This window comes from Tachyglossus aculeatus, chromosome 26, assembly GCF_015852505.1.
Source record: "Tachyglossus aculeatus isolate mTacAcu1 chromosome 26, mTacAcu1.pri, whole genome shotgun sequence".
In the NCBI taxonomy this organism is placed as follows: domain Eukaryota; kingdom Metazoa; phylum Chordata; class Mammalia; order Monotremata; family Tachyglossidae; genus Tachyglossus; species Tachyglossus aculeatus.
In genome coordinates, this window is record NC_052091.1 from 20,779,808 (window position 1) to 20,803,279 (window position 23,472).

Sequence of the window (23,472 nt, forward strand, 5' to 3'; positions counted from 1 at the left end):
TTTTATTCCCCCCCCCCCCCCCCCAGTGCTTAGAACAGTGCTTGGCACATAGTAAGTGCTTAATAAATGCCATTATTATTATTATTATTATTAAGACTGTGAGCCCCACGTGGGACAACCTGATCACCTCGTTTCTACCCCAGTGCTTAGAACAGTGCTTGGCACATAGTAAGCGCTTAAGAAATACCATCATTATCATTATTATTATACAAGGTAATCAGGTTGCCCCACGTGGGGCTCACAGTCCCAATCCCCATCTTCCAGAGGCACAGAGAAGTGAAGTGACCTGCCTGAAGTTACACAGCTAAGTCACACAGCTAAGTCAAGTACAAGCAAACAGGCTTCAATATAAATAAATAAAATCATAGATACATACACATCAAAACAAGTATACAGGCATCATTACAAATAAATATAATCATTCATTCATTCAATCGTATTTATTGAGCTTTTACTGTGTGCAGAGCACTGTACTAAGCGCTTGGGAAGTACAAGTTGGCAACAGACAGAGACAATCCCTACCCAACAACGGGCTCACAGTCTAGAAGGGAGAGACAGGCAACACAACAAAACCTGTAGACAGGTGTCAAAACCGTCAGAATAAATAGAATAAATGGAATTATACATATATACATAAATACATAAGTGTTGTAGGGTGGGGGGAGAGCAAAGGGAGTGAGTTGGGGTGATGCGGATGGGAGGGGGAACTGAGGATAAAGGTGTGGGGGGGGCTCGCTGTGGGCAGGGCACGTGTTCTACCAACTCTGTCATATTGCGCTCTCCCAAGAGCTTAGTACAATTAACACTGCTTAATACGACTGAATGAACGAATGCACCCAGTGAGCTCTCAAATACCACTCATTCAATTAAATCGCATTTACTGAGCGGTTACCGTGTGCATAACACTGTACAAAGAACTTGGGAGAGTACAATAAAACAATGTAACAGACACATTCCCTGCCCACAGCGAGCTTACAGTCTAGAGGAGGAGATAGACATTAATAGAAATGGATAAAATGACAGAGATGTAAATAAGTGTTGTGGGGTTGGGGGGCGGGGGGATGAATGAAGGGAACAAGTTATAGGAAGGGGATGTGTCTACCGATTCTGTCGTATGGTGCTCAGTACAGTGCTGTGCACCCAGTAAGCGCTCAAATAGCGTCGATTCATTGATTGACTGTAAGCTTATTGTGGGCAGGGAACGAGTCTACCAACTCTGCCGTGCAGCGCTCTCCCAAGCGCTTAGTACAGTGCTCTGCACCCAATAAGCTCTCCAAATACCACTGATTCGTTTATTGACTGTAAGCTCATTGTGGACAGGGAACTTGATCAACTCTCTCCCTTGGTGCTCTCCCAAGCACTTAGTACAGTGCTCTTAGAGAAGCAGTGTGGCTCAGTGGAAATCAATCAATCAATCGTATTTATTGAGCGCTTACTGTGTGCAGAGCACTGTACTAAGCGCTTGGGAAGTACAAGTTGGCAACATATAGAGACAGTCCCTACCCAACAGTGGGCTCACAGTCTAGAAAGAGTGCGGGCTTTGGAGCCCGAGGTCATGGGTTCAAATCCCTGCTCCGTCACTTGTCAGCTGTGTGGCTTTGGGCAAGTCACTTCACTTCTCTGGGCCTCAGTTCCCTCATCTGTAAAATGGGAATGAAGACTGTGAGCCTCCCGTGGGACAACCTGATCACCTTGTAACCGCCCCAGGGCTCAGAACAGTGCTCTGCATATAGCCAACGCCTAATAAATGCCATTAGTAGTAGTAGTATAGTAAGCGCTCAACAAATACCATTGATTCATTTATTGTTGCCACCTTGTAGTTCCCAAGTGCTTAGTACAGTGCTCTGCACACAGTGAGCGCTCAATAAATACGATTGAATGAATGAATGAATGAATGAATTTATTAACTGTAAGCTCGTTGTGGAAAGGGTACGTGTCGACCAACTTGCTTTCGAAGCGCTTACTCCAGTGCTGTGCACATAGTATGTGCTCAATAAATACCATTGAGTGACAGACGGTAAGCTCGTTGTAGGCAGGGGACTCTGCCGAATGGTGTGCTCTCCGAAGCGGTTAGCACAGGGCTCTGCACGCAGAGCGCGCTCAATCAATGCATAGATAATGAAATCAATTTGTCAGTCGATCCACCGATCCGCTCGGTTGAAGGGAGCGTGACTGCCCGCAGCGCCGGGCCTGCCTTGTCCAATCAATCAATCAATCAATCGTATTTATTGAGCGCTTACTGTGTTTAGAGCACTGTACTAAGTGCTTGGGAAGTACAAGTTGGCAACATATAGAGACAGTCCCTACCCAACAGTGGGCTCACAGTCTAGAAGGGGGAGACAGAGAACAAAACCAACCATATTAACAAAATAAAATAAGTAGAATAGATATGTACAATAAAATAAAGAAATAGAGTAATAAATATGTACAAACATATGTACATATATACAGGTGCTGTGGGGAAGGGAAGGAGGTAAGGCGGGGGGGATGGAGTTGGGGAGGAGGGGGAGAGGAAGGAGGGGGCACACAGCTCTCCTCCCCGCCATCCCTTCTCCTCTGCCCTTCCTCCTTCCCCTCCGCACAGCACTTGGATAGATTCGTACAGATTTATTACTCTATTTATTTTACTTGTACATATCTCCTACTCTATTTTGTTAATGATGTGCACAGAGCTATAATTCTGTTTATTCTGACGGTACTGGCACCTGTCTACATGTTTTATTTTATTTTATTTTATTTTAATGATAATACTAATAATGGCATCTATTAAGCCCTTACTCTGTGCAAAGCACTGTTCTAAGCGCTGGGGAGGTTACAAGGGGATCTTCCGGGTGAGGTCATTGAGGCACAGAGAAGTCACGTGAGTTGCCCAAAGTCACCCAGCTGACAAGTGGCAGAGGCGGGATTTGCAGCCGTGACCTCGGCCTCCAAAGCCCGGGCTCTTTCCTCTGAGCCACGGTCTGTCTCCTCCTTCGAGACCGGGAGCCCGTTGTTGCCGACTTGTGCTTGCCAAGCGCTTACTACAGTGCTGTGCACTCAGTAAGCGCTCCATAAATACGATGGACTGAATGAATGAATGAATGAACCATCCTCGGCGGGCCGTCACCCTGGCCACGCCCCCGTCCTTGACGTCACCCCGCCCCCGTGCCGTCGCCCCGCCCACTGACGTCACCACGTCCCAGGCCCTTCTCCCCTCCCTCCCTCCCTCCCTCCGTCGTTCCGTCCGGGCCCGGGGGGCGTGGTCGGGGCGCGTCGCCCTGACAACGGGGGAGCGTCGTGACGTCAGACCACTCGCGGACCAATCACGGGGCGGCGCGGGGCGACGGCTCTGTTTCAAATCTTAGCGCAGGACAAACGGTTGCAGGGCAGGGCTGGGCGGGCGGTAAGCCGCCGCCGCCGCCGCCGCAGGACTCGAACCCGGATCCAGGGCCGGAACCGAGAGCGGGAGAGAAGGAGCCGCCGCCATCATGAGGAGAAGGTGCGGAGCCGCGGGAGGGTCCCGGTCGCGCCCCCAGCCGCCCCTCCGCTGCTGCTGCTTTGGGGCCTCTTTGGCTTTTGGATGGCATTTGTTAAGCGCTTACTACGGGCCAGGCACTGGACTAAGCGCTGGGGTAGATACGAGATAAGCAGGTTGGACACAGTCCGTGTCCTTCGTGAGGCTCACCGTCTTCATTCCCATTTTACCAGTGAGGGAACTGAGGCATGGAGAAGTGAAGTGGCTTTTGAATGGCATTTGTGAGGCGCTTAATAGGCGCCAGGCACTGTACTAAGCGCTGGGGTAGATAAAAGATAAGCAGGTTGGACACAGTCCGTGTCCTCTGTGGTGCTCACCGTCTTCATCCCCATTTTACAGGTGAGGGAACTAAGGCACAGAGAAGCTAAGAGCCTTTCTAATGGCATTTGTTAAGCGCTTACTAGGTGCTAGGCACTGTACTAAGCGCTGGGGTAGATAAAAGATAGGCAGGTTGGACACAGTCCGTATCCTCCGTGGGGCTCATAGTCTTCATCCCCATTTTACCAGTGAGGGAACTGAGGCACAGAAAAGTTAAGTGACTTTTGGGAAGCAGCGTGGCTCAGTGGAAAGAGCATGGGCTTTGGAGTCAGAGGTCTTGGGTTCAAATCCCGGCTCTGCCAATTGTCAGCTGTGTGACTTTGGGCAAGTCACTTCACTTCTCTGAGCCTCAGTTACCTCGTGTCAAATGGGGATGAAGACTGTTAGCCCCCTGTGGGACAGCCTGATCACCTTGTAACCTCCCCAGCTCTTAGAACAGTGCTTTGAACATAGCAAGCGACTAATAAATGCTATTATTATTATTTAAGTACTTACAATGGGCCAGGCACTGTACTAAGCGCTGGGGTAGGTAAAAGATAATCAGGTTGGACACAGTCCCTGTCCCACATGGGGCTCCCAGTCTTAATCCCCATTTTACAGAAGAGGGAGCTGAGGCACAGAGAAGTGAAGTACTCAAGGTCACAGGACAGACAAGTGGTGGAGCTGGATTAGAACCCAGGTCCTTCCCTGCAGAGGGAGTGCTGAGCACCCCTTTCCCCCACCCCATCTTGGAGTTGGGGGTCCTTGGCATCCAGTCAGTGGCCAGTCATGAACCGAGAATACCACTACTACTAATAATACCAATATTGGTACTTGTTAAGCACTTACTATATGCCAAGCACTGTTCTAAGCGCTGGGGGAGAGACAAGGTAATCAGGTTGTCCCACATGGGGCTCACAGTCTTCATCCCCATTTTCCAGATGAGGTAACTGAGGCACAGAGAAGTGAAGTGACTTGCCCAAAGTCACACAGCTGATCAGTGGCGGAGCCGAGATTAGAACCCACGACCTCCCACTCCCAAGCCCGCGCTCCTTCCACCAAGCCATGAGCAGCGTGACCTGTAGGATCAGGAACGGCCTGGGACGTGGACTGTGTCCATCCTGATTATCTCCTGTCTACCCCAAGCACCGTTAAAAAAAAAAAAAAGACTGCATTGATGTTTGCTGTGTGTTCTTGGGCAAGTCACTTCATTATGCTTCAGTTTTCTCATCTGTTCTCCTTTAATAATAATAATAATGGCATTAATTAAGTGCTTACTATGTGCCAAGCACTGTTCTAAGCGCTGGGGAGGTTACAAGGTGATCAGGTTGTCCCACGGGGGGCTCACAGTCTTAATCCCCATTTTACGGATGAGGCACAGAGAAGTGAAGTGACCTGCCCAAAGTCACACAGCTGACAAGTGGCTGAGTGGGGATTTGAACCCATGACCTCTGACTCCCAAGCCTGTGTTCTTTCCACTGTGCCAAGCTGCTTCTCTTCAGTGGGCAGGGAATGCGTCTGCTAATTCTGTTGTACTCTCCCAAATGCTTAGTACAGTGTTCTGCACAGAGTAAGTGCTCAATAAATACCATTGATTAGACTGTGAGCCCGATGAGGGGTGTGGACTGTGTCCATCCTGGTTATGTTGTATCTGCTACAGTGCTTGGCACATAGTAAGCGCTCAACAAATACTGCCATGATTATTATTACTATGTTGCCCTGTCCACCTGGGACGGGGGCTTGATCAGTTGGGGTTCTCTTTGTAGTGAGTCATAAGAGAAGCAGCATGGCTTAGTGGAAAGAGCACGGGCTTGGGAGTCAGAGGTCGTGGGTTCTAATCCTGGCTTCGCCACTTGTCAGCTGTGTGACCTTGGGCAAGTCACCTAACTTCTCTGTGCCTGTTACCTCATCTGTAAAATAGGGATTAAACTGTGAGCCCCATGTGGGACAACCTGATAACCTTGTATCTGCCCCAGTGCTTAAAACAGTGCTTGGCACATAGTAAGCACTTAATACCATCATCATCATCATAAGGCCGGTTCGGAACTGCCCGCCCAGGGTTTCTCCTGCCAGGCGGCTCTGTCCCTCAGCTCTTCCAGCTCGATGATAGCCATTGTTGGGTAGGGATTGTCTGTATCTGTTGCCGAGTTGTACTTTCCAAGCGCTTAGTACTGTGCTCTGCACACAGTAAGCACTCAGTAAATACATTTGACTGAATGGATGTATAGACTCACCCCCACAGTGAACAGGGAAAGATTGAGGAGTAAATTTAATCAGTCTAATATGCCTGTTCTTAGCTGCTCTTGAGCCCACTGTTGGGTAGGGACCGTCTCTATATGTTGCCAACTTGTACTTCCTAAGCGCTTAATACAGTGCTCTGCACACAGTAAGCGCTCAATAAATACGATTGATTGATTGCTCTTGAAGGATGCATTTGGGTTATCGTGGATTTCAATTCCGGCCAGGTCGTTCTGGTATGGATAATTGAGTTTAGGATCAAGGAGGCGCAAAGCCCCAGCAATTTACTCAAGGAAGCGTGAAACCTCCCACCCTGGAGCACCATAAAAACTGGCTGGGTGATCCCACTGCCAGGAATTGTCCCGGGAAGCCTGCTCTGAAGCAGTGGGGTGAATAACTGGCCGGGAATTGCCCCAGGAAGCCTGCTCTGAAGCAGCGAAGTGAGCCAGAACCCGCCCAGGTTCCCGAACTACCACTTCAGTGATCGGAACCTGCCGGTCCCCCTCAAGGACCGGGCAGACTCAGAAAGGGAAGAGCGTAGGCCGTGACATCAGCCATGGTAAGCCTGGAGGGTTCTCGCTCGAGGCTGAGGAGGACTCAAACATCCCGGAGGGTGTGGGGAAGGCGGGTGGATGGCACGCTTGTCCTGATATCCGTCCACCCTAAACTCCTCAGAGGTGGCATTCATCCATCAGCTCCTCTTGGAAGGTGTTCCTTGGGAAGAGGGCATGTGGGGGCATCCCGATGCCCCCAGCCGTTGGGCTCTGCCCTGACTGCCCCACCCTTTTTTCCATAGGAGAGGTTGGATTCCTGTGGCCTGATTCAGGTCATCCTAGTTCTTCAGTTTCCAGTTGCTCCCTACCCCCAGCGCCCAAGAGTTGCCGGTCCCGCCCTTAAGAGCCAGCAGAGAAACTTGGAAGTGGCCAGCCGGTCCCCTGGGCCGGGCCGGACACCCTGGTAGGAGGAGGAGGAGGAGGAGACGGTCTGAGGGCACAGGTTGCGGGTGGCCCTTGGCGATTCTGAAGACAGCGTTATTCTGAGCGAGGCCTTTTCTCTTCCCTGGAATTCATCCATTCATTCAATCGTATTTATTAAGTGCTTACTGTGTCCAGAGCACTGTACTAAGTGCTTGGGAAGTACAAATCGGCAACATATAGAGACGGTCCCTACCTGACAACGGGCTCACAGTCTAGAAGCGGGGGAGACAGACAAAAACAAAACAAAAAACAAGTAGATAGGTGGCAATACCATCAGAGTAAATAGAATTATAGCTACATGCGTATTAATAAAATAAATATAGTGAATATGTACAAATAAAATAAATATAGTAGTAAATATGTACAAATATATACAAGTGCTGTGGGGAGGGGAAGGGGGTAGGGCGGAGGCCTGGGGGCGATGGGGAGGGGTGGAGGAGAGGGAAAATGGGGGCTCAGTCTGGGAAGGCCTCCTGGAGGAGGTGAGCTCTCAGGAGGGCTTTGAAGGGAGGAAGAGAGCTAGTTTAGCAGATGTGTGGAGGGAGGGCAATCCAGGCCAGGGGGAGGACGTAGGCTGGGGGATCGATGACGGGACAGGCGGGAATAAGGCCCAGGGAGCAGGTGAGCGGCGGCAGAGGAGCGGAGGGTGCGGGCTGGGCTGGAGAAGGAGAGAAGCAGGGTGAGGTAGGAGGGGGCGAGGTGATCGACAGCTTTGAAGCCGAGCGTGAGGAGTTTTTTGCTTGATTCTTAGGTTGACAGGCAGCCACTGGAGATTTTTGAGGAGGGAGTGACATGCCCAGAGCGTTTCTTTACAAAGATAATCTGGGCAACAGAGTGTAGACTGAAGCAGGGAGAAACAGGAGGATGGGAGATCAGAAAGGAGGCTGATGCAGTAATCATCCAGAATCACCTTGTATCCTCCCCAGTGCTTAGAACAGTGCTTTACACATAGCAGGCGCTTAACAAATGCCATTATTATTATTACCAAGGGCGGATGAGAAACAGCGTGGCTTAGTGGATAGAGCAAAGGTCTGGGGGTCAGAAGGACCTGAATTCTAGTCCCGGCTCTGCCGCTTGTCTGCTGTGTGACTTTGGGCAAGTAACATCATTCCTCTGGGCCTCAGTTGCCTTCTCTGCAAAATGGGGATTAAGACCGTGAGCCCATGTGGGACAGGAACCGTGTCCAATTTAATTATCTTGTATCTACTCCGGAGCTTAAAACAGTACCTGGCACATAGAAAGCGCTTAACAAATACCATTGAAGAAAAAAAACACAAAAAGTGAGAGCACGGGCATTGTCATCTGGGGCGGTGGGGACGAGGTGGCCTGCAGCCATGATCTTGGGTAATGGTGTGTTAAAACTAAACTGTAAACTCGTTGCGGGTAGGGAATGTGTCGCATTGTGTTGGACTGTCCCAAGTGCTTAGTACAGTGCCCCGCACACAGTAGGTGCTCAGTAAATACGATTGTTTCTATTAATGTCTGTCTTCCCCTCTAGACTGTAAGCTCGCTGTGGGCAGGGACTGTGCCTGTTATATCGTTGTGCTGTACTCTCCAAGGCACTTAGCACAGTGCTGTGCGCACGGTAAACATTCAGTAAATGCCACTGATGATTAATCGTGCCTGGAGACAGCCAAATCTAAAAGCCAAACTGCAGGCATTGCAGCCCAAATGGTCTAAAATGTTCAAATTGTTTTGAGAACGAAGGCTTGTCTTTAAAACTGCTCAGCCCCTGTCGGGGGGGGCGGGGGGCAGAGCGGACCGGCAAATGACAAGAGGTGGGAGGGAAACCGTTGCCGGGGGCATCTCGATCGATTCAAATTGCAGGCACTTTGATGAATTCCAGTCGCTTAATGAATAACGTCGTCACTCTTTCAGTCCGTCAGCCTGGGGTATTTGAGCCCTTACTTACTGTGTGCAGAGCAGTGTACTTAGCGAGTTCTTGGGAGAGTACAAGAGAGTTGGTAGATATGTTCCCTGCCCACCAGCAGCTGGAAGAGGAGACAGACATTATAATAGCTTAGGGAGAGGGGACGTAGTAGAGCCTACTATCTTAAGCTAGTAGATGCCGCAGTGGGTTGGAGATCAATCAATCAATGAATCGTATTTATTGAGCGTTTACTGTGTGCAGAGCACTGTACTAAGCGCTTGGGAAGTACAAGTGGCAACATATAGAGACAGTCCCTACCCAACAGTGGGCTCACAGTCTAGAAGGGGGAGACAGAGAACAAAACCAAACATATTAACAAAGTAAAATAAATAGAGTAGATATGTACAAGTAAAATAAATAGAGTAATAAATATGTACAAACATATACATATATACAGGTGCTGTGGGGAAGGGAAGGAGGTAAGGTGGTGGGGATGGAGGGGGGGTGATGGGGAGAGAGGGGGAGATGATGAGGGAGGAAAGAACTGGGCGTGGATCTGGCTTTTAAAGATCCCACCACCTCTCAGCCTGACCCTTGTTGCCACAGTTGGAAAGAATGTGAGAGGAAAGCTAGGAATCAACTCCCCTATTGTGGAGGTGAGCTGAAAAAATGGGATTCGTTTGCTCAGTGAACCGTGATCTCAGACCCAAGGTTAACGGTGGGAGGCAGGTCTCTCTTTATTTGCTTGTCTCTGCGGGCAGCCCAGGCTAGCATTTTCATTCATTCATTCAATTGTATTTATTGAGCACCTACTGTTTGCAGAGCACTGTACTAAGCGCTTGGGAAGTACAAGTCGGCAACATATAGCAGAGACAAGATGATGACAGGGGTCTTCGCCCTGGCAGGGGTGGAAAATAAACAACTTCTCCAGGTGCCCCTTAAATCAGTTCTTGTTCTCCCCTCGTCCCTCACATCCCAGGAGCATCTTCCCAAGCTTTCTTCTCCTTGAAGGTCATTAGAGGCTTCTCGCCGCCCTCTCCCTGAGTGAGACTTTTTGTATCGATTGCAGTAGTAGGGCCACTGGTGAGATCTGTGAGGTAAGTTGGCCCAACTGTGTGCCCGGTGCCCGGGACTCTCCCTTTTGGAGGTGTTAAGTGCCCTTTGGTGTGCCAGGTGTTCCGAGGCGATCGGGTCAGCAGATGGCTCGCGGCAGGGAGGGGAAACAAGCACTAAGGAGGGAGGAACATGCGTCTCTGTCCACACATGCACGTCGATGATGGCTCCCGGGGATCTCGGGCCCATTTCAGGTTGAGATCCCCAGATCCCTTGCTTTAGACTGCTCGGATCGGCCGACCTGTAGGTACTCCGGTGCTTGGCCTGTAGTGCCCGCGCGCGCACACGTATAATTGCTTTTCTGAAGGTGGTCCGGGTTGACTCGGGCCCCATCTGCTTGCTCCTTCCCTCTCTCAGCGACGTGCTGGCCGAAGAGGCGGTCACCTGCCTCAACAAAGCCCTGAATCAGCTGCGTGAGATTTGGGAGCTGATCGGGATTCCCGAGGACCAGCGCCTGCAGAGGACAGAGGTTGTGAAGAAGCACATCAAGGTGAGCGGGACCTCCTTTCACGGCCTTCGCGTCCTCCTGCGGAGGGGGGGAAGTGTGGGCTCGCCTGGGCTGGCGTGGAGTTTGGGGGGAGATACCCTGTCTTAATCGGGTGCCTGGTGGGTTGGGGTGTGACCATACCAATCGCCTCAAAGGCTTTGGGCCGTGGCCAGAAATCTCCCCACAGTCGTTCCTGAGCCCAGACCTCCTTCTCCCCCGGCCCGATAAACGATAGGGACCAATTTCTCTCTTGCCCTAGCTCCTCTTGGATAGGATGATCACAGAGGAGGAGAACTTGAAAGGGAGACTCCTGAAAAACATTGAGTTGTGTCGCAAGGAACTGGATACCCTGTGCCAGGAGCTCAGCCTGGAACCTTTCCAGGTAAGCCTCGGGGCAAGTTGGAGCGCGGAGAGCCGGCGGGGGTCGCCGGGCTGGTCCGGGAGAGGCCAGGAGCGGCCGGGAGCCTCCTCCTCCCCGTCCCGAGGGCAAGGGCCACCAAAACGTCACGTTGGGCTTTTGCCGTGTCGGTATTCTCGAGGCCCACCTGTCCGCCTTGACACTCTCCTTTTCCCGTCACTGATGGGAAACGGAGGAACACGCGAGATCTAACTGGCTTTTTCACAGCTGTGTAACAGAGTCCATTCACTGTACATAGGGGTAAGGGAAATCCTGGGGTCTGTGAAGGCCCCCCCCCCCCCCCACCTCCAAATCCCCCAAACACACACACACACACACACATGGCGTTCCTCGTCTCACCCTACCCAGAGTCCAACAGTGCAGCGGGAAGTGGTCTGGGGAGGGTGGCCCTAGCTGGCACGACGATGGCCCCGGCCCCTCCCTGAAGACCCGCTTCAGCCTGCTTAAGGGTCCCAGGGCGGGCCAAGTGAAGACAAGCAGGGCCTGGGAAGGAATCGGCCCCCTGGCAGAAGACCTGGGGCTAATGAGGCTTGGTTGGCGCCCTTACCGTGTCTCTCCTCCTTACGCTGCCCTCATCACTTGTTCTCAGCCGTGGAGAGGATTGTCAGCTCTAGCGTTCAAGAGGCTTTTCCTATTACCTGTAAACTTCTAATGTCTCACAGAGAATCAATCAAAGGGATTTACTGAGCGCTTATTGTGTGTACAGCACTGGACTAAGCTTTTTTTTTTTAAAGGGTACTATAATAATAATGATGGTATTTGTTAAGCACTTAGGATGTGCAAAGCACTGTTCTTAGCACTGGGTGGGATACAAGGTGATTGGGTTGTCGCACTTGGGCTCACAGTCTTAATCCCCATTTTCCAGGTGAGGTCTAGAGAAGTGAAGTACTTGTACTTTCCAAGCACTTAGTACAGTGCTCTGCACAAAGTAAGCGCTCAATAAATACATTTGAATGAATGAATGAAGTGACTGGCCCAAGGTCACACATCTGACAAGCGGCAGAGCAGGGATTAGAACCCACGACCTCTGACTCCCAAGCCCGGGCTCTTTCCACTGAGCCACACCGCTTCTCTGTGTCGAGTAGTTTTAAGCACTGGGTAGCTACAGATGAGGCCAGATAGAGGCCCACACTTTGAGGCCATCTGCCTCCCCTGCGCCCAGGCCACCTGGGGGGTTTTCTGGGAATGAGTCAGGAAGGGCTTCAGACCCAAGACCGGCCGGGCTGGCTTCCGGCTGGGGCCTTCGGCAGCGGCCATTCCCGAGGGGGCCGGAGTTGGCGCGGGAGCTGGCCCGGGGCCTCTGGCCTAAGGCCGTGACCCCGGAGCTCTGCCCCCACCCCCTCCTCTCCTATTCTACCGCCTGGGTTGAGGCGTCGACGCTGACCTCTCGCCCGTGTCTTGCCTCTGGCCTGGAACCCCCTCCCTCTCAGATCCACTAGACGGTTGCTCACCCCTCCTTCAAAGCCTTATTGGAGGCACATCTCCTCCTCCAAGAGGTCTTCCGCGACTAAGTCCTCCTTTCTTCTTCTCCCACTCCCTTCTGTGACTTGCTCCCTTTATTCGTCCTCCCTCGCAGCTCCGTAGTACTCATGTCCAGATCTGTAATTTATACGACTGTCCGTCTCGCTCCGTAGACTGTAAGTTCATTGTCAGCAGGCAGGGAAGGTGTCTGTTTATTGTATGGTACTCTCCCAAGCGCTTAGGACAGTGCTCTGCACACAGTAAGCGCTCAATAAATACGATTGAATGAATGCTTTTCTCACAGTAAGTGCTCAATAAATATGATTGACTAAATGAATGAAGGAGCCCCCTCAACCCCAACTTCCCCGGGAGGACCGGGAACACCGTGGCTTTCCTCTTCTTCCTCCATCCCGGTGCCCAAACCGACCAGCCTCCAACTGCTGTTCGAGACGGACTGAACCCGGGGTGGATGCCCCCCTCGGAGGGCCGGGGTCCGGGAGCGAGCTCTCCCAGGCTGGAGGAGTAGCCCCGGAGCCCTGCCTTTCCTCCCGGGCAGGAGGAGGAGGACACGACCATCCTGCAGCTGGAGAAGGACCTGCGCACCAGAGTGGAAGTGCTGCAGAAGCAGAAGAAGGAGAGGAAGCTGGAGCTGGCCGCCCTCCAGGAACAGGACCGGGACTTGTGCGAAATCCTGTGCGTGGCCCCCTACGGCGTGGACTGCGGCGCCGTGCCCAGCCTGGACGAGTTGGACCGCTTCCAGCGCCACCTGGCCAACATGGTGGAGCTTAAGGTAGGTCACCAGCCCCGGCCTCCTCCATGCGTCGGCCCCGGGGGCCGCCCCCCAGGCGTCGGCCCCACGCCTCCACCTTGCCCTTCCAGGCCTGCAGGATGGAGGAGTTTGTCAGCACCAAGCGGCAGATCGTCATGTGCATGGAGGAGCTGGAACACCTCCCCAACACCAGCTTCGAGAAGGACGTCGTGTGCGAGGAGGAAGACGCCTTCTGCTTGTCACTCGACAACATCGCCGCTCTGCAAGAGCTCCTGCAGAAGGTAGGAGGGGGCCGGGGTTGGGGGGGGCTCCGGATGGCCGTCGGGGAACGGACGGGATGGCGGGGTGGAGGAGGCTGGAGGATTTCTAGGCCGGGCCCGGAGATTTCCCTGAAAACCACCCCCGTGAGGGCAGCCGCCTACCGGGCGGAGACTTCTGGTCCCCGGTGGGTGTGGAGGCTGGGGGCCGGCACTGACCCCTGCCCCCCGGCCTTCTACGGTGCAGCTGAGGGTGCAGAAGGCTCAGAACGAGGCCGTGTGCGAGGGGCTGCGGGCTCGCATCCTGGAGCTCTGGGACCGGCTCCAGGTTCCGGACGAGGAGAGAGCGGCTATGGCCAGCTACATGACCGGCTCCAAGCCCCAAGTGAAAGCGGCGGTAAGTGAGGGAATGCGCCGGGCCCCGCCGCCGCGGGGATCCACCGGCGGGGAGGAGGGTCGCCCGGCTCGGAGCACCAGTCAGTCAATCCTATTGATCGAGCGCTTACTGTGCGCCCAGTACTGTACCGAGCGCTTGGGAGAGGACGAGAGAGCGGACGTATTCTCTGCCCACAGTGAGCTTACCTCAGCTGGTTGCCCTGTTCCCCTCGTGGGGCATACATTGAGTGCCCGCCACGTGCAGGGGGGAGTAGAGTAGAAGCGGAAGACACGGGCCCTGTCCATGGCTCAATGGAAAGAGCCCGGGCTTGGGAGTCGGAGGTCATGGGTTCAGATCCCGGCTCCATCGATGGTCAGCTGTGTGACCTTGGGCAAGTCACTTAGCTTCTCTGTGTCTGTTACCTCATCTGTAAAATGGGGATGAAGACTGCGAGCCCCACGTGGGACAACCTGATCACCTTGTATCCTCCCCAGCGCTTAACGCACAAAGTAAGCGCTTAACAAATGCCATGATTATTATTCAAGGAGCCGATAGTCTTCCTTCATGGCCCTCTCCCCGTACCCACTCCACCCCCACCCAAAGGGACCTGTAGACCCTCTTCTCCCACTCTCTTCTGCATCACCCTGGCCCGTAGATTTGCTCCCATTATTTACCCCCCAGCACTTAGGTACATATTTATAAGTCCATTTATATTAATGTCTGTCTTCCCTGTCCCTAGACTTTAAGCTCGTCATGGGCGGGGAACTTGTCTACCAACTCTGATATATTGTCCTTTCCCAAGCGCTTAGTACAGTGCTCTGCACACAGTGAGTGCTCGATAAATAGGATTGGGAGCTGGCCCTGGCGGAGGGCCCGATGGCACTGCGTTGCCTACAGGGCAGGCTGGAAATCTACATCTCAAGCCCTGATCTCTCTCTCTCTCCCCTCATCTCCACTCTCGCATCTCCTCCTGTCTTCAAGATGTCTCTGCTTGGATGTCCTCCCGTCACCTCAAGCTTAACATGTCCAAAACAGAACTCCTTATCTTCCCACCCAAACCCTGTCTTCCCACCGCTGTAGACGGCCCTGCCATCCTTCCCGTCTTGCGAGCCCGTACCCTTGGCGTTAGCCTTGACTCTTCTCTCTCATTCAACCCAAATATTCAATCCGTCAACCAAATCCTGTCGGTCCCACCTTCGCAACATCACTAAAGTCTGCCCTTTCCTCTCCGTCCATACTGCTACCATGTTAATACAATCACTCATCCCACCAGCCTCCTGTTTCTCCCCACTTGAGTCCCTACTTCACCCTGTCGCCCGGATCATTTTTCTACAAAAAACGTTGCCCTTCCACTTCCGTAACAACACTCCTCTGCATTAGCTTTAAAGCACTCCATCACCTCGCTCCCCACTACTGCACTTAGCTTCTTTCCCTTCTACAACCCAGCCCGCACACTTGGCTCCTCTAGTGCTAACCTTCTCACTCTACCTCAATCTCGCCTGTCTTGCTGCCGACCCCTACCCCCCATCCCGCCTCTGGCCTGGAATGCCCTCCCCTCCTCCAATCCGACGGACAGCCGCTCTCCCCTCCTTCAAAGCCTTATTGAAGGCACATCACCAAGAGGCCTTCCCAGACCAAGCCCCACTTTTCCTCATCTCCCACTTTCTTCTGTGTCACCTTGACTTTGCTCTCCCCCGACCCCGATCTTCCCGACCCCAAAGCACTTATGTACATATCTGTCACTTTATTTTTCCCTTTGCTCTTCTCCCCTCCCAGCCCCGAAGCACTCATGTACATATCTGTAAGTTTATTCGAATTGATGTCTGTCTCCCTACTGGCTGCCCTACTGAGAGCTCACCTCCTCCAGGAGGCCTTCCCAGACTGAGCCCTCTCCTTCCTCTCCCCCTCCTCCCCCCCCTCCATCCCCCCGTCTCTTACTTCCTTCCCTTCCCCACAGCACCTGTATATATGTATATATGTTTGTACATATTTATTACTCTATTTATTTTACTTGTACATATCTATTCTATTTATTTTATTTTGTTAATGTGTTTGGTTTTGTTGTCTGTCTCCCCCTTCTAGACTGTGAGCCCACTGTTGGGTAGGGACTGTCTCTATATGTTGCCAACTTGTACTTCCCAAGCGCTTAGTACAGTGCTCTGTACACAGTAAGCGCTCAATAAATACGATTGATTGATTGTCTCCCCCATGCTAGTCTGTGAGCTCGCTGTGGGCAGGGAATGTCCCTTTTTATGGTTATATTGTACTTTCCTGAGCATTTAGCAGAGTGCTCCGTACATGGTAAGCACTCAATAAATACGATTGAATAAATCAGTGAACGAATGAAGTCCCATCCCTCCACAGCTGCAGTTAGAAGCAGACCGCCTAGAGGAGCTGAAGGCCCAGAACATGAAGAAGGTGATCGAAGCCATCAGAGTGGAGTTGGCCCAATACTGGGACAAGTGCTTCTACAGCCAGGAACAGAGGCAGGCCTTCACCCCCTACTACGACGGTGAGTCCCCCCGGGCGCGGGAGCGGAAGCTAGGCCGCTCCCGAAACGCGCCTCCCCCTTGGGTGGAGGAACCGAGCCCGCGTTCTCCTCCTTCGCCCCCGCCTCGGGGGGACGGGGCCGTTGACTGAGGTGAGCCAGCAGCAGGTGGGGAAGCCCGGCCTCGCCGTGCCTGCCTCCGTTGGGCTGGGTCCCCCAAGGCTCCCTGTGCGGGGCTTGATAAAAGGAGGGTGGGGAAGGGAGGCCGTGGGCTGGAAACAGCCTCCCGCGCCCGGGGGGCGGGGGAGAACCACGGCGATGGAGGGTCTCGGCCTCGACAGCTTCTCTCTGGGTCCCACAGAGGACTTCACGGAGACCCTGCTCCAACTCCACGACGCCGAGGTGGTGCAGTTGAAACTCTACTACGACGTGCACAGAGAGCTCTTTGATGCGGTCCACAAGTGGGAAGAGAGCTGGAGGCTTTTCTTAGACTTCGAGGTACTGTCCGCCGATCCCACGGGAACCCACTGGGATTTGAATGTTTGGGGGAGGTAACGCCGTTCGTTTCCCCTCCCCACCCCCGGCCCTCCCCCACGCACATCGGGCGGCCAGTGGGCAAAACTTGAGCCAGCACCCCCAACTGACGGTACCCGGAGGGAAAACTTGACCATTAGCTCGAGCTCGTTGCCTGGCCCTCCCAACCCACGAGCCCCTTTAACGAGGGCAGTTTTCCTGAATCCCATCCAGTCAGTCGAGTGGCACCGCTAGCCTTCGGATGCCACATAGTAAGCGCTTCACAAATACCATTAAAAAAAAAAAGCCCTCCTCCCCGCTCAGAAGGGAGGCCCTACATGCCGACTGTTGGCCCTGTTTGTTGGTCTGGCACCAAGCCCCGGTGGCGGGGGTTGGTCCCGCTGGCTAGTCTTCTTCGGCGCTCCCTACGTGAGTGACCTTAGCCATTGTCAACGAAGGCAAGAGAGTCCGGCGATCGAGAGTTTGGGCTGGGGAGGGCGTGCTCTTTTCAGGCTAGATCTCTGGAAAGCCACCTCCCCCTCCGCTCCGCTCGTGTCACAACGGCACTCTCCCGCTTCTCCCAACACCTACTCGAGCCTGCTGCGGGTCGTGGGCAACGGGGCCCGGGAGATGCCCGCCGGGGACTGGCGGCGGAGGACCGGCTCCAAACGGTCTGGCTTGTCTCCCCTTAGAGAAAAGCGTCGGACCCGAGCCGGTTTACGAACCGTGGCGGGAACCTCCTGAAGGAAGAGAAGCAGCGGGCCAAACTCCAAAAGACTCTCCCCAAGGTGGGTGTGGGTTCTGGGCCCCGTCTCAGGCTGGGCTGGGCGCCGTGAGGAGGGGAGATGTCGGGCAGGGCTGGGGGCGGTGGGGGACGGGAGAAGTCGGGCGCTCTGTCTCTTGTCAAGGCCCGGGTTCTAGGGGGCCCCTACCCACCCCTCTCCGGGGCAATCTCTCGGGCCTCTACGTGGGTGCCCAGGCCCGACGTGGAGCCCCCCTTGAGGAAAGGCGGCGGTCTTGGAGGGGGAGCAGGGGTTCCGGGCTCTTCGGACCACACGCCCTGCTTACGACGGGCCTTCTCATGGCTCAGTGGGAAGAGCCCGGGCTTGGGAGTCAGAGGTCATGGGTTCTAATCCCGGCTCCGCCGCTTGTCAGCTGGGTGGCTGTGGGCAAGTCGCTTCACTTCTCTGGGCCTCAGTGACCTCGTCTGTGAAATGGGGATTAAGACTCCGAGCCCCGCCTGGGACAACCCGATCACCTTGCATCTACTCCAGTGCTTAGAACAGTGCTTGGCACATAGTAAGCACTTAGCACATAGTAACGAATACCACCATCATTATTATTATTATTCTCCCGAAACTCCAAGAGTGAAACTGAATAAGCTGCATGGCCTAGCGAAGACAGCCCGGGGCCTGGGAGTCGGAGGATCTGGGTTCTAATCCCGGCTCTGCCCCTCATCTGCCGGGAGACCCTGGGCAAGTCCCTTCATCTGTGGAAAAATGGGGATTAAGGCTCTGAGCCCTGTGCCTGCCAGGGACCGTTTCCAACCCGATTATCTTGTATCTGCCTTAGCGCTTAGTCTAGAGCCTGGCGTGTAGTAAGCACTTAACAAATAACTATTTTTAAAAAAAGAAATGAGGTCTCCTCTCCCAGGAGGACTGGACTCGCTTTTCTGTTTGCCTCCAGCTGGAAGAGGAACTGAAGACCCAAATTGAGCTGTGGGAACAGGAGCACGCCAAAACCTTCCTGGTGAATGGACAGAAGTTCATGGAGTACGTGAAGCTGCAGTGGGAGATGCATCACTCTGAGAAGGCGAGGGCAAAGCAGGAAAGAGTAAGTCCCGGGCAATGGACGGCCCTTCTGTCCGAGGGCCGGCTAGCAGGCCTCCCCCCGGGTCTGTTCTTGTCCCGTGGGGCCTCCTTAGCGTCAGACCCGGGGCCCGGAAGATCCCCTACCCCTCGACTCTCTCCGCCTCACGGGCCGAGAATCGAAGCCTCACCGGGTGGACTTCCTCACCATCCCATGGGCCCTCGTGGCTCTTTGCGGACCACTCCAACAGCACGGGCTTTGGAGTCAGAGTTCATGGGTTCAAATCCCGGCTCCGCCAATTGTCAGCTGTGCGACTTTGGGCAGGTCACTTCACTTCTCTGGGCCTGTTACCTCATCTGTAAAATGGGGATTGAGACTGTGAGCTCCCTGTGGGACAACCTGATCGCCTTGTAACCTCCCCAGCGCTTAGAACAGTGCTTTGCACATAGTAAGCGCTTAATAAATGCCATCATTAACTCCATCGCCAGGTTTAATAGTAATAACGATGCTAACAATTGTGGTATCTGAGTGCTTACCACGTGCATGACACCGTGTTGAGAGCTGGGGTGGATAGAAGCAAATGGGGTTGGACACGGTTCCTGTCCCATGTGGGAAAATCCCCATTTTCCAGTTGAAGTGACACAGGCACAGAGCAGACAAGTGGTGGAGGCGAAATCAGAGCCCGGTTCCTTCCGCCTCCCAGGCCCGGGCTCTAGCCACTAGGCCCCGCTGCTTCTCTAGGCCCCAGGGCCAGGGCTAGTCTGGCTGGGAGCTTGTTGCCACTAGAGAAGGCTGGGAAATGAACCAGTGACCCAAAGAGGGTCCCCCAAACGTAGCCCGTCCCCACCTGCCGCGGGCTCGGGCTCAGGGAGAGGATTGCTGGGGGGCTTCTGATCCGTTCCCCTATTTATCTTGCCACCCGGAGCCCCTGCTAGGACCTTACGGGTGTAGGGGAGCCCGAGTCCTCCTGCGTCCTGTCTCTGCCATCGGGCAGGGCTCTGAGCAAGAGACTCCTGGCTGGCGTGTGTGGTTTTGTGGTCCAGGGTGGGTCCTCAGGGACCACAGGCCTTGAGGCCGGGGAGAGCCCTGGCCCCAGCGTTAATCTGGTCCCTTCCTCCATTCTGTCTTGCTGCAGCAGCAGAAGAAGAACCGGCAGACGGAAGAGGAGATGCTGTACGGGAGCACCCCCAGGACCCCCAGCAAGCGGCGAGGGCTGGGACCCGCCACTCCCACCAAGATCCGCAAGGTAAGGGGCGGGCGGATGCGGGGGTGGCACAACCAGAGTGAAGCCGGGCAGAGCACTCCGGGGTGGGACTCGAGTCCAGGGCTGGGCTGGGCTTCTTGACGGTGCCCGGGGCCGACCCGAGCCAGCCTCTGAGCCTGCCTCTCTCTCCCCTGTGCCCTGTGAAGCGGGAGCCGGGGGGAAGCCAGGCCGGGGGCACCAGCTGGGCCCGGGCTCCAGCCTGAGCCTGGCACCTAGGATTCTGGTGGCTGTAAAGTTCTGCTTTGCTCCTCCCTAAATGGCTACCACAGGGCCGGTTAAGGGTGGGGGCAGAGCAGAGGGGCCAGGCAGACTTTACTAGGTCATCTGGGAGGCCGTTCTTCCTTCCTCCCTCCCTCCCTCCCTCCCTCCCTCCCTTCCTTCCCCCAGCACCCCGCCGGCCTTGGTGGTGTCCCCCCTCCCTCACGGTGCCTCCCACCTGCCTTCTTCCCCTTCAGTTTACCACCACCTCGATCTCCAGCGCCACTCCCAACAGCACTATCCGCTCTGTCTTCTGTGGAACGGTCTGCCACTCCCCTGTGTCCCGTCTTCCGCCTGCCGGAGGCAAGGTCAGTCTGCCCCCACTCACCCTCCCCGCATGCCCCCCTGCGCCGTGGGCCTCGTGCCTGTCCGAGAGAAGCGGGGACGCGGGAGGCGCGCCGCGGCCGTTCGCTCACCTGTTCGTCTCTCCTTCGCCCAGTTTGGCCAGCCGGCCCGGACCCCCAGCCGCCTGGGCCCCAAGACCCCCAGTAAGAGCCGGCAGGGCTCCAACAAGGAGAACGTTGAGTTGAATGGCAAATTCCTGAGCGGTGGGTGTCCTCACTCAGGCCCCCTCCAGCATAACCTCGGCGTTAATTCTGTTGCCAGCACCTATTCTGAGTTTGCGGTAATTCACCTTTTCTAAACCATCAGCCCATCTTCCTGGGAGCACACAGGCAGGGCAGGGGCACCCCTGCTGCTGGGGACAGCAGGATGGAGAGGATGGGCACGGTCTCTCTCTCCCCCACAACCCCTTCAACCTCCACCTCTGCTTGGCACCGATCCGATTCTTTCCCCTCTAGAAGGATTCTTCCCTCTCTGACCGCTCATCTGGCGGGGCTTGGGTCTGTATGGTGGTCCAGGCCCCCCCTTTGCTCTCTCCGTGCCTGACTTCACGCCAGCCGACCCGTCCAACCCTGACCAGAGCTTTGCACGCCGTGGCGGGCTGGACTCTGCCGCCCCTGAAGCGGCAGGGCGGGATCCGGGGCTGGGGTACTTTTACTTATGTTGCCAACTTGTACTTCCCAAGCCCTTAGTGCAGTGCTCTGCACACAGTAAGCACTCAATAAATACAATTGATTGGGGTGGCCCAAGGCTAGTCCGGGCCAAGTCTGGGTGGGCCAGCAGCAGGGTTAGAGTTAGGGGAGGGCGGTGCTGGGAGGGGAAGGAAGCCCGCCTGTGTGGTGCCAGCCTTTATTTGTCCCCAACTCCATGCTGCTGCTGCTCTTGGTGTTTTTGTCTGTCTGCTACACCCAACGGCTTTCTTGCCGCCCACCCTACTCCGGTGAACCGACACCAGCACAATGGCTCTGGGGGGTGGAGGAGGAAGCTTTTGAGGTGTCTGGGGCTGCGGGTTAACTCCCCGGCTGCCATCCCCACCCTGCTCCCATAGGGATGCCACAGAAGGGTCGGCCGCCGGCCCCGAGCTTACCGCTTGGGCTCCCGGAGTCCCGGGCCTGGCCCATCTGGCACCCTGCCTGCTCGCCGACCTCCTCTTGGCCCGCTCTGGTGGCGGTTCCTTCTCTCCGTCCTCGGGCCGCGGTCACTGGCCGATCATGGGGGGCTGGAGGAGGACCCTACTCTCTCTCTACGCATGGGGCTAGTCGGACAGTCTGGGCTCGGGGAGGGAAAGAGGGTGTGACTAATCCTCTATCGCCCAGAGCAGGAACCTGTGCTCTTGAAGTAGCCAACTGGGCTCCAAGCTGTCAAGGCTGTGAACTCCTTGCGGGGACTCGGGCGGCCGGTCCCCTGCCCAGGCCTAACCTTTTGTTTCTCTCCATCTGGCCCACAGCGCGAACTTTCAAAAGCTTCCAGATGTGATGTCCTCAACTCCACCAATATCCAGTTGTGAGGGGGCCGCGGGCGGGTCCTGGGGTCTGTGTGGACCTCCTCGCCTTGGGGCTCCAGAAGGAGGGTCGCCCTCCAGGCCCTGGCCCTCGCCTTTCCTCCTTCGTTTTTTTGTTTTTTTTTTTAGTCCCCGACTCAATAAAGCTAGTTAATGGATCGAGCTCAAAAGTGCAAAGCTTAATGTGGTGGGCCAGGGGAGGGGGGCCAGGTCTTCCTCTGCCCCGCCCCCCTCCATCCCACGACCGAGTCAGGGAGAGAGAAGAGGTGCCCTGGAACTGCTCTGCCTCCACCCCACCCCGGGCAGGGGGTGGAGGTAGCCAGAGTGTGCTCTTTCTGGCCTCTTCTAAATGTGTCCCAGGGGCAGGAAGCTTGTGCCCATCTCGCCCTTTTCTTTCCTGTCCCGTGGTGCCAGGGTTTGGCCACTGCGAGCTTCAGCTGCCTTGGGGTGGGGTTGCCTCTGCACCTTATCTGCCTCCTAACACTACAGCCCCCTCCCCGCCCCCACCAACTGCTGGTATTTATTTGGCAGCGGGATAGGACCCCCTTCCTCCTGCCTGGACGGGGCCTGGGGGCTGCTACCTTTTTCACATGGTTCTATTATTGATTAAAAGGTTATCAAACGCTTCTGTGTCTGCTTCCTTCCTCCCCTCCGCCCCCACAACTCACCACCCCCAGGACCTGGGGAAGGGGCCCAGCTGGCTTTAGCGGGTGAGACCCACAGGGCTAAACATTTCACTGCAGATTTTTTGAAACGCAATTGGGGGTTGGGGGCAAATGCTAGACCCCGCTTCTTGACCCCCGGAGTAACAGGCCTGGGCCCCAGACTGAGACGAGGCATGCGTGAGACCAACAGGGTTAAACGTTTTAATCAAGATTCCATCAGCTCACGGGGGCAAGTGCTAGGCCCCCCTCCCTCCCCCCCACCCAGTCAGTTGCATTTCGAGCACTGTACTAAGCGCTTGGGAGAGTACACTAACACATACACACACACACAATCCCTGCCCCCAACGAGCTTCCAGTCTAGAGGGTGGGAGATGAGTAAACATTTTAATGCAGCTTCCAGCGGCTCATGGGGGCAAACACTCGCCCCCTCTCCCGTGTCCCCGAGTAACAAGCCTGGGACCCAGCTAGAAGGTGAGACAGAGCTTGTGTGAGACAAAAGGATTAATGCTGGTAGGGAATGTGTCCATTCCATTGTTATCCCCTCCTAAGTGCTTGGTACAGCGCTCTGCACAGAGTAAGCACTCAATAAACAATAATAGTAATAATGGCATTTATTAAGCGCTCACTACGCGCAAAGCACTGTTCTAAGCACTGGGGAAGTTACAAGGCAATCAGGTTGTCCCCCAGGGCGCTCACAGTCTTAATCCCCATTTTACAGATGAGGTAACTGAGGCACAGAGAAGTGAAGTCACACAAGGTCACACAGCTGGGACCAACTGACTGGACGCTCCTTTGCCCACTCTCCCTAGGACCCCGCCCCTTCCACTGGGGCTCTGGAGGATGACGGGGCTCGTG

General features: G+C 54.9%; 1 protein-coding gene across 2 annotated transcripts; it reads left to right on the plus strand.

The window, feature by feature from the left end:
* The first annotated feature begins 3,370 nt into the window (after positions 1-3,370).
* PRC1 (protein regulator of cytokinesis 1) lies at positions 3,371-22,115 on the plus strand. 2 transcript variants are annotated; one of them, XM_038767335.1, is made up of 14 exons: positions 3,371-3,478; positions 10,367-10,499; positions 10,756-10,878; positions 12,932-13,165; positions 13,255-13,425; positions 13,649-13,798; positions 16,142-16,289; positions 16,627-16,763; positions 17,471-17,566; positions 18,465-18,611; positions 19,723-19,833; positions 20,307-20,417; positions 20,549-20,734; positions 21,899-22,115. In XM_038767335.1, exons 1-14 carry the CDS (start codon positions 3,468-3,470, stop codon positions 21,956-21,958), a joined length of 1,818 nt encoding a protein of 605 aa, XP_038623263.1. In that variant the 5' UTR covers positions 3,371-3,467; the 3' UTR covers positions 21,959-22,115. The 2 variants fall into 2 exon arrangements, with proteins under 2 accessions (XP_038623263.1, XP_038623264.1); XM_038767336.1 differs by having other exon boundaries at positions 20,549-20,657.
* The last annotated feature ends 1,357 nt before the right edge of the window (positions 22,116-23,472 follow it).

Coding starts and splice junctions, on each gene's coding strand:
- PRC1 (XM_038767335.1), top strand. Junction 16,290..16,626: donor CTTCACCCCCTACTACGACG/GTGAGTCCCCCC, acceptor TGGGTCCCACAG/AGGACTTCACGGAGACCCTG. Junction 16,764..17,470: donor GGCTTTTCTTAGACTTCGAG/GTACTGTCCGCC, acceptor GTCTCCCCTTAG/AGAAAAGCGTCGGACCCGAG.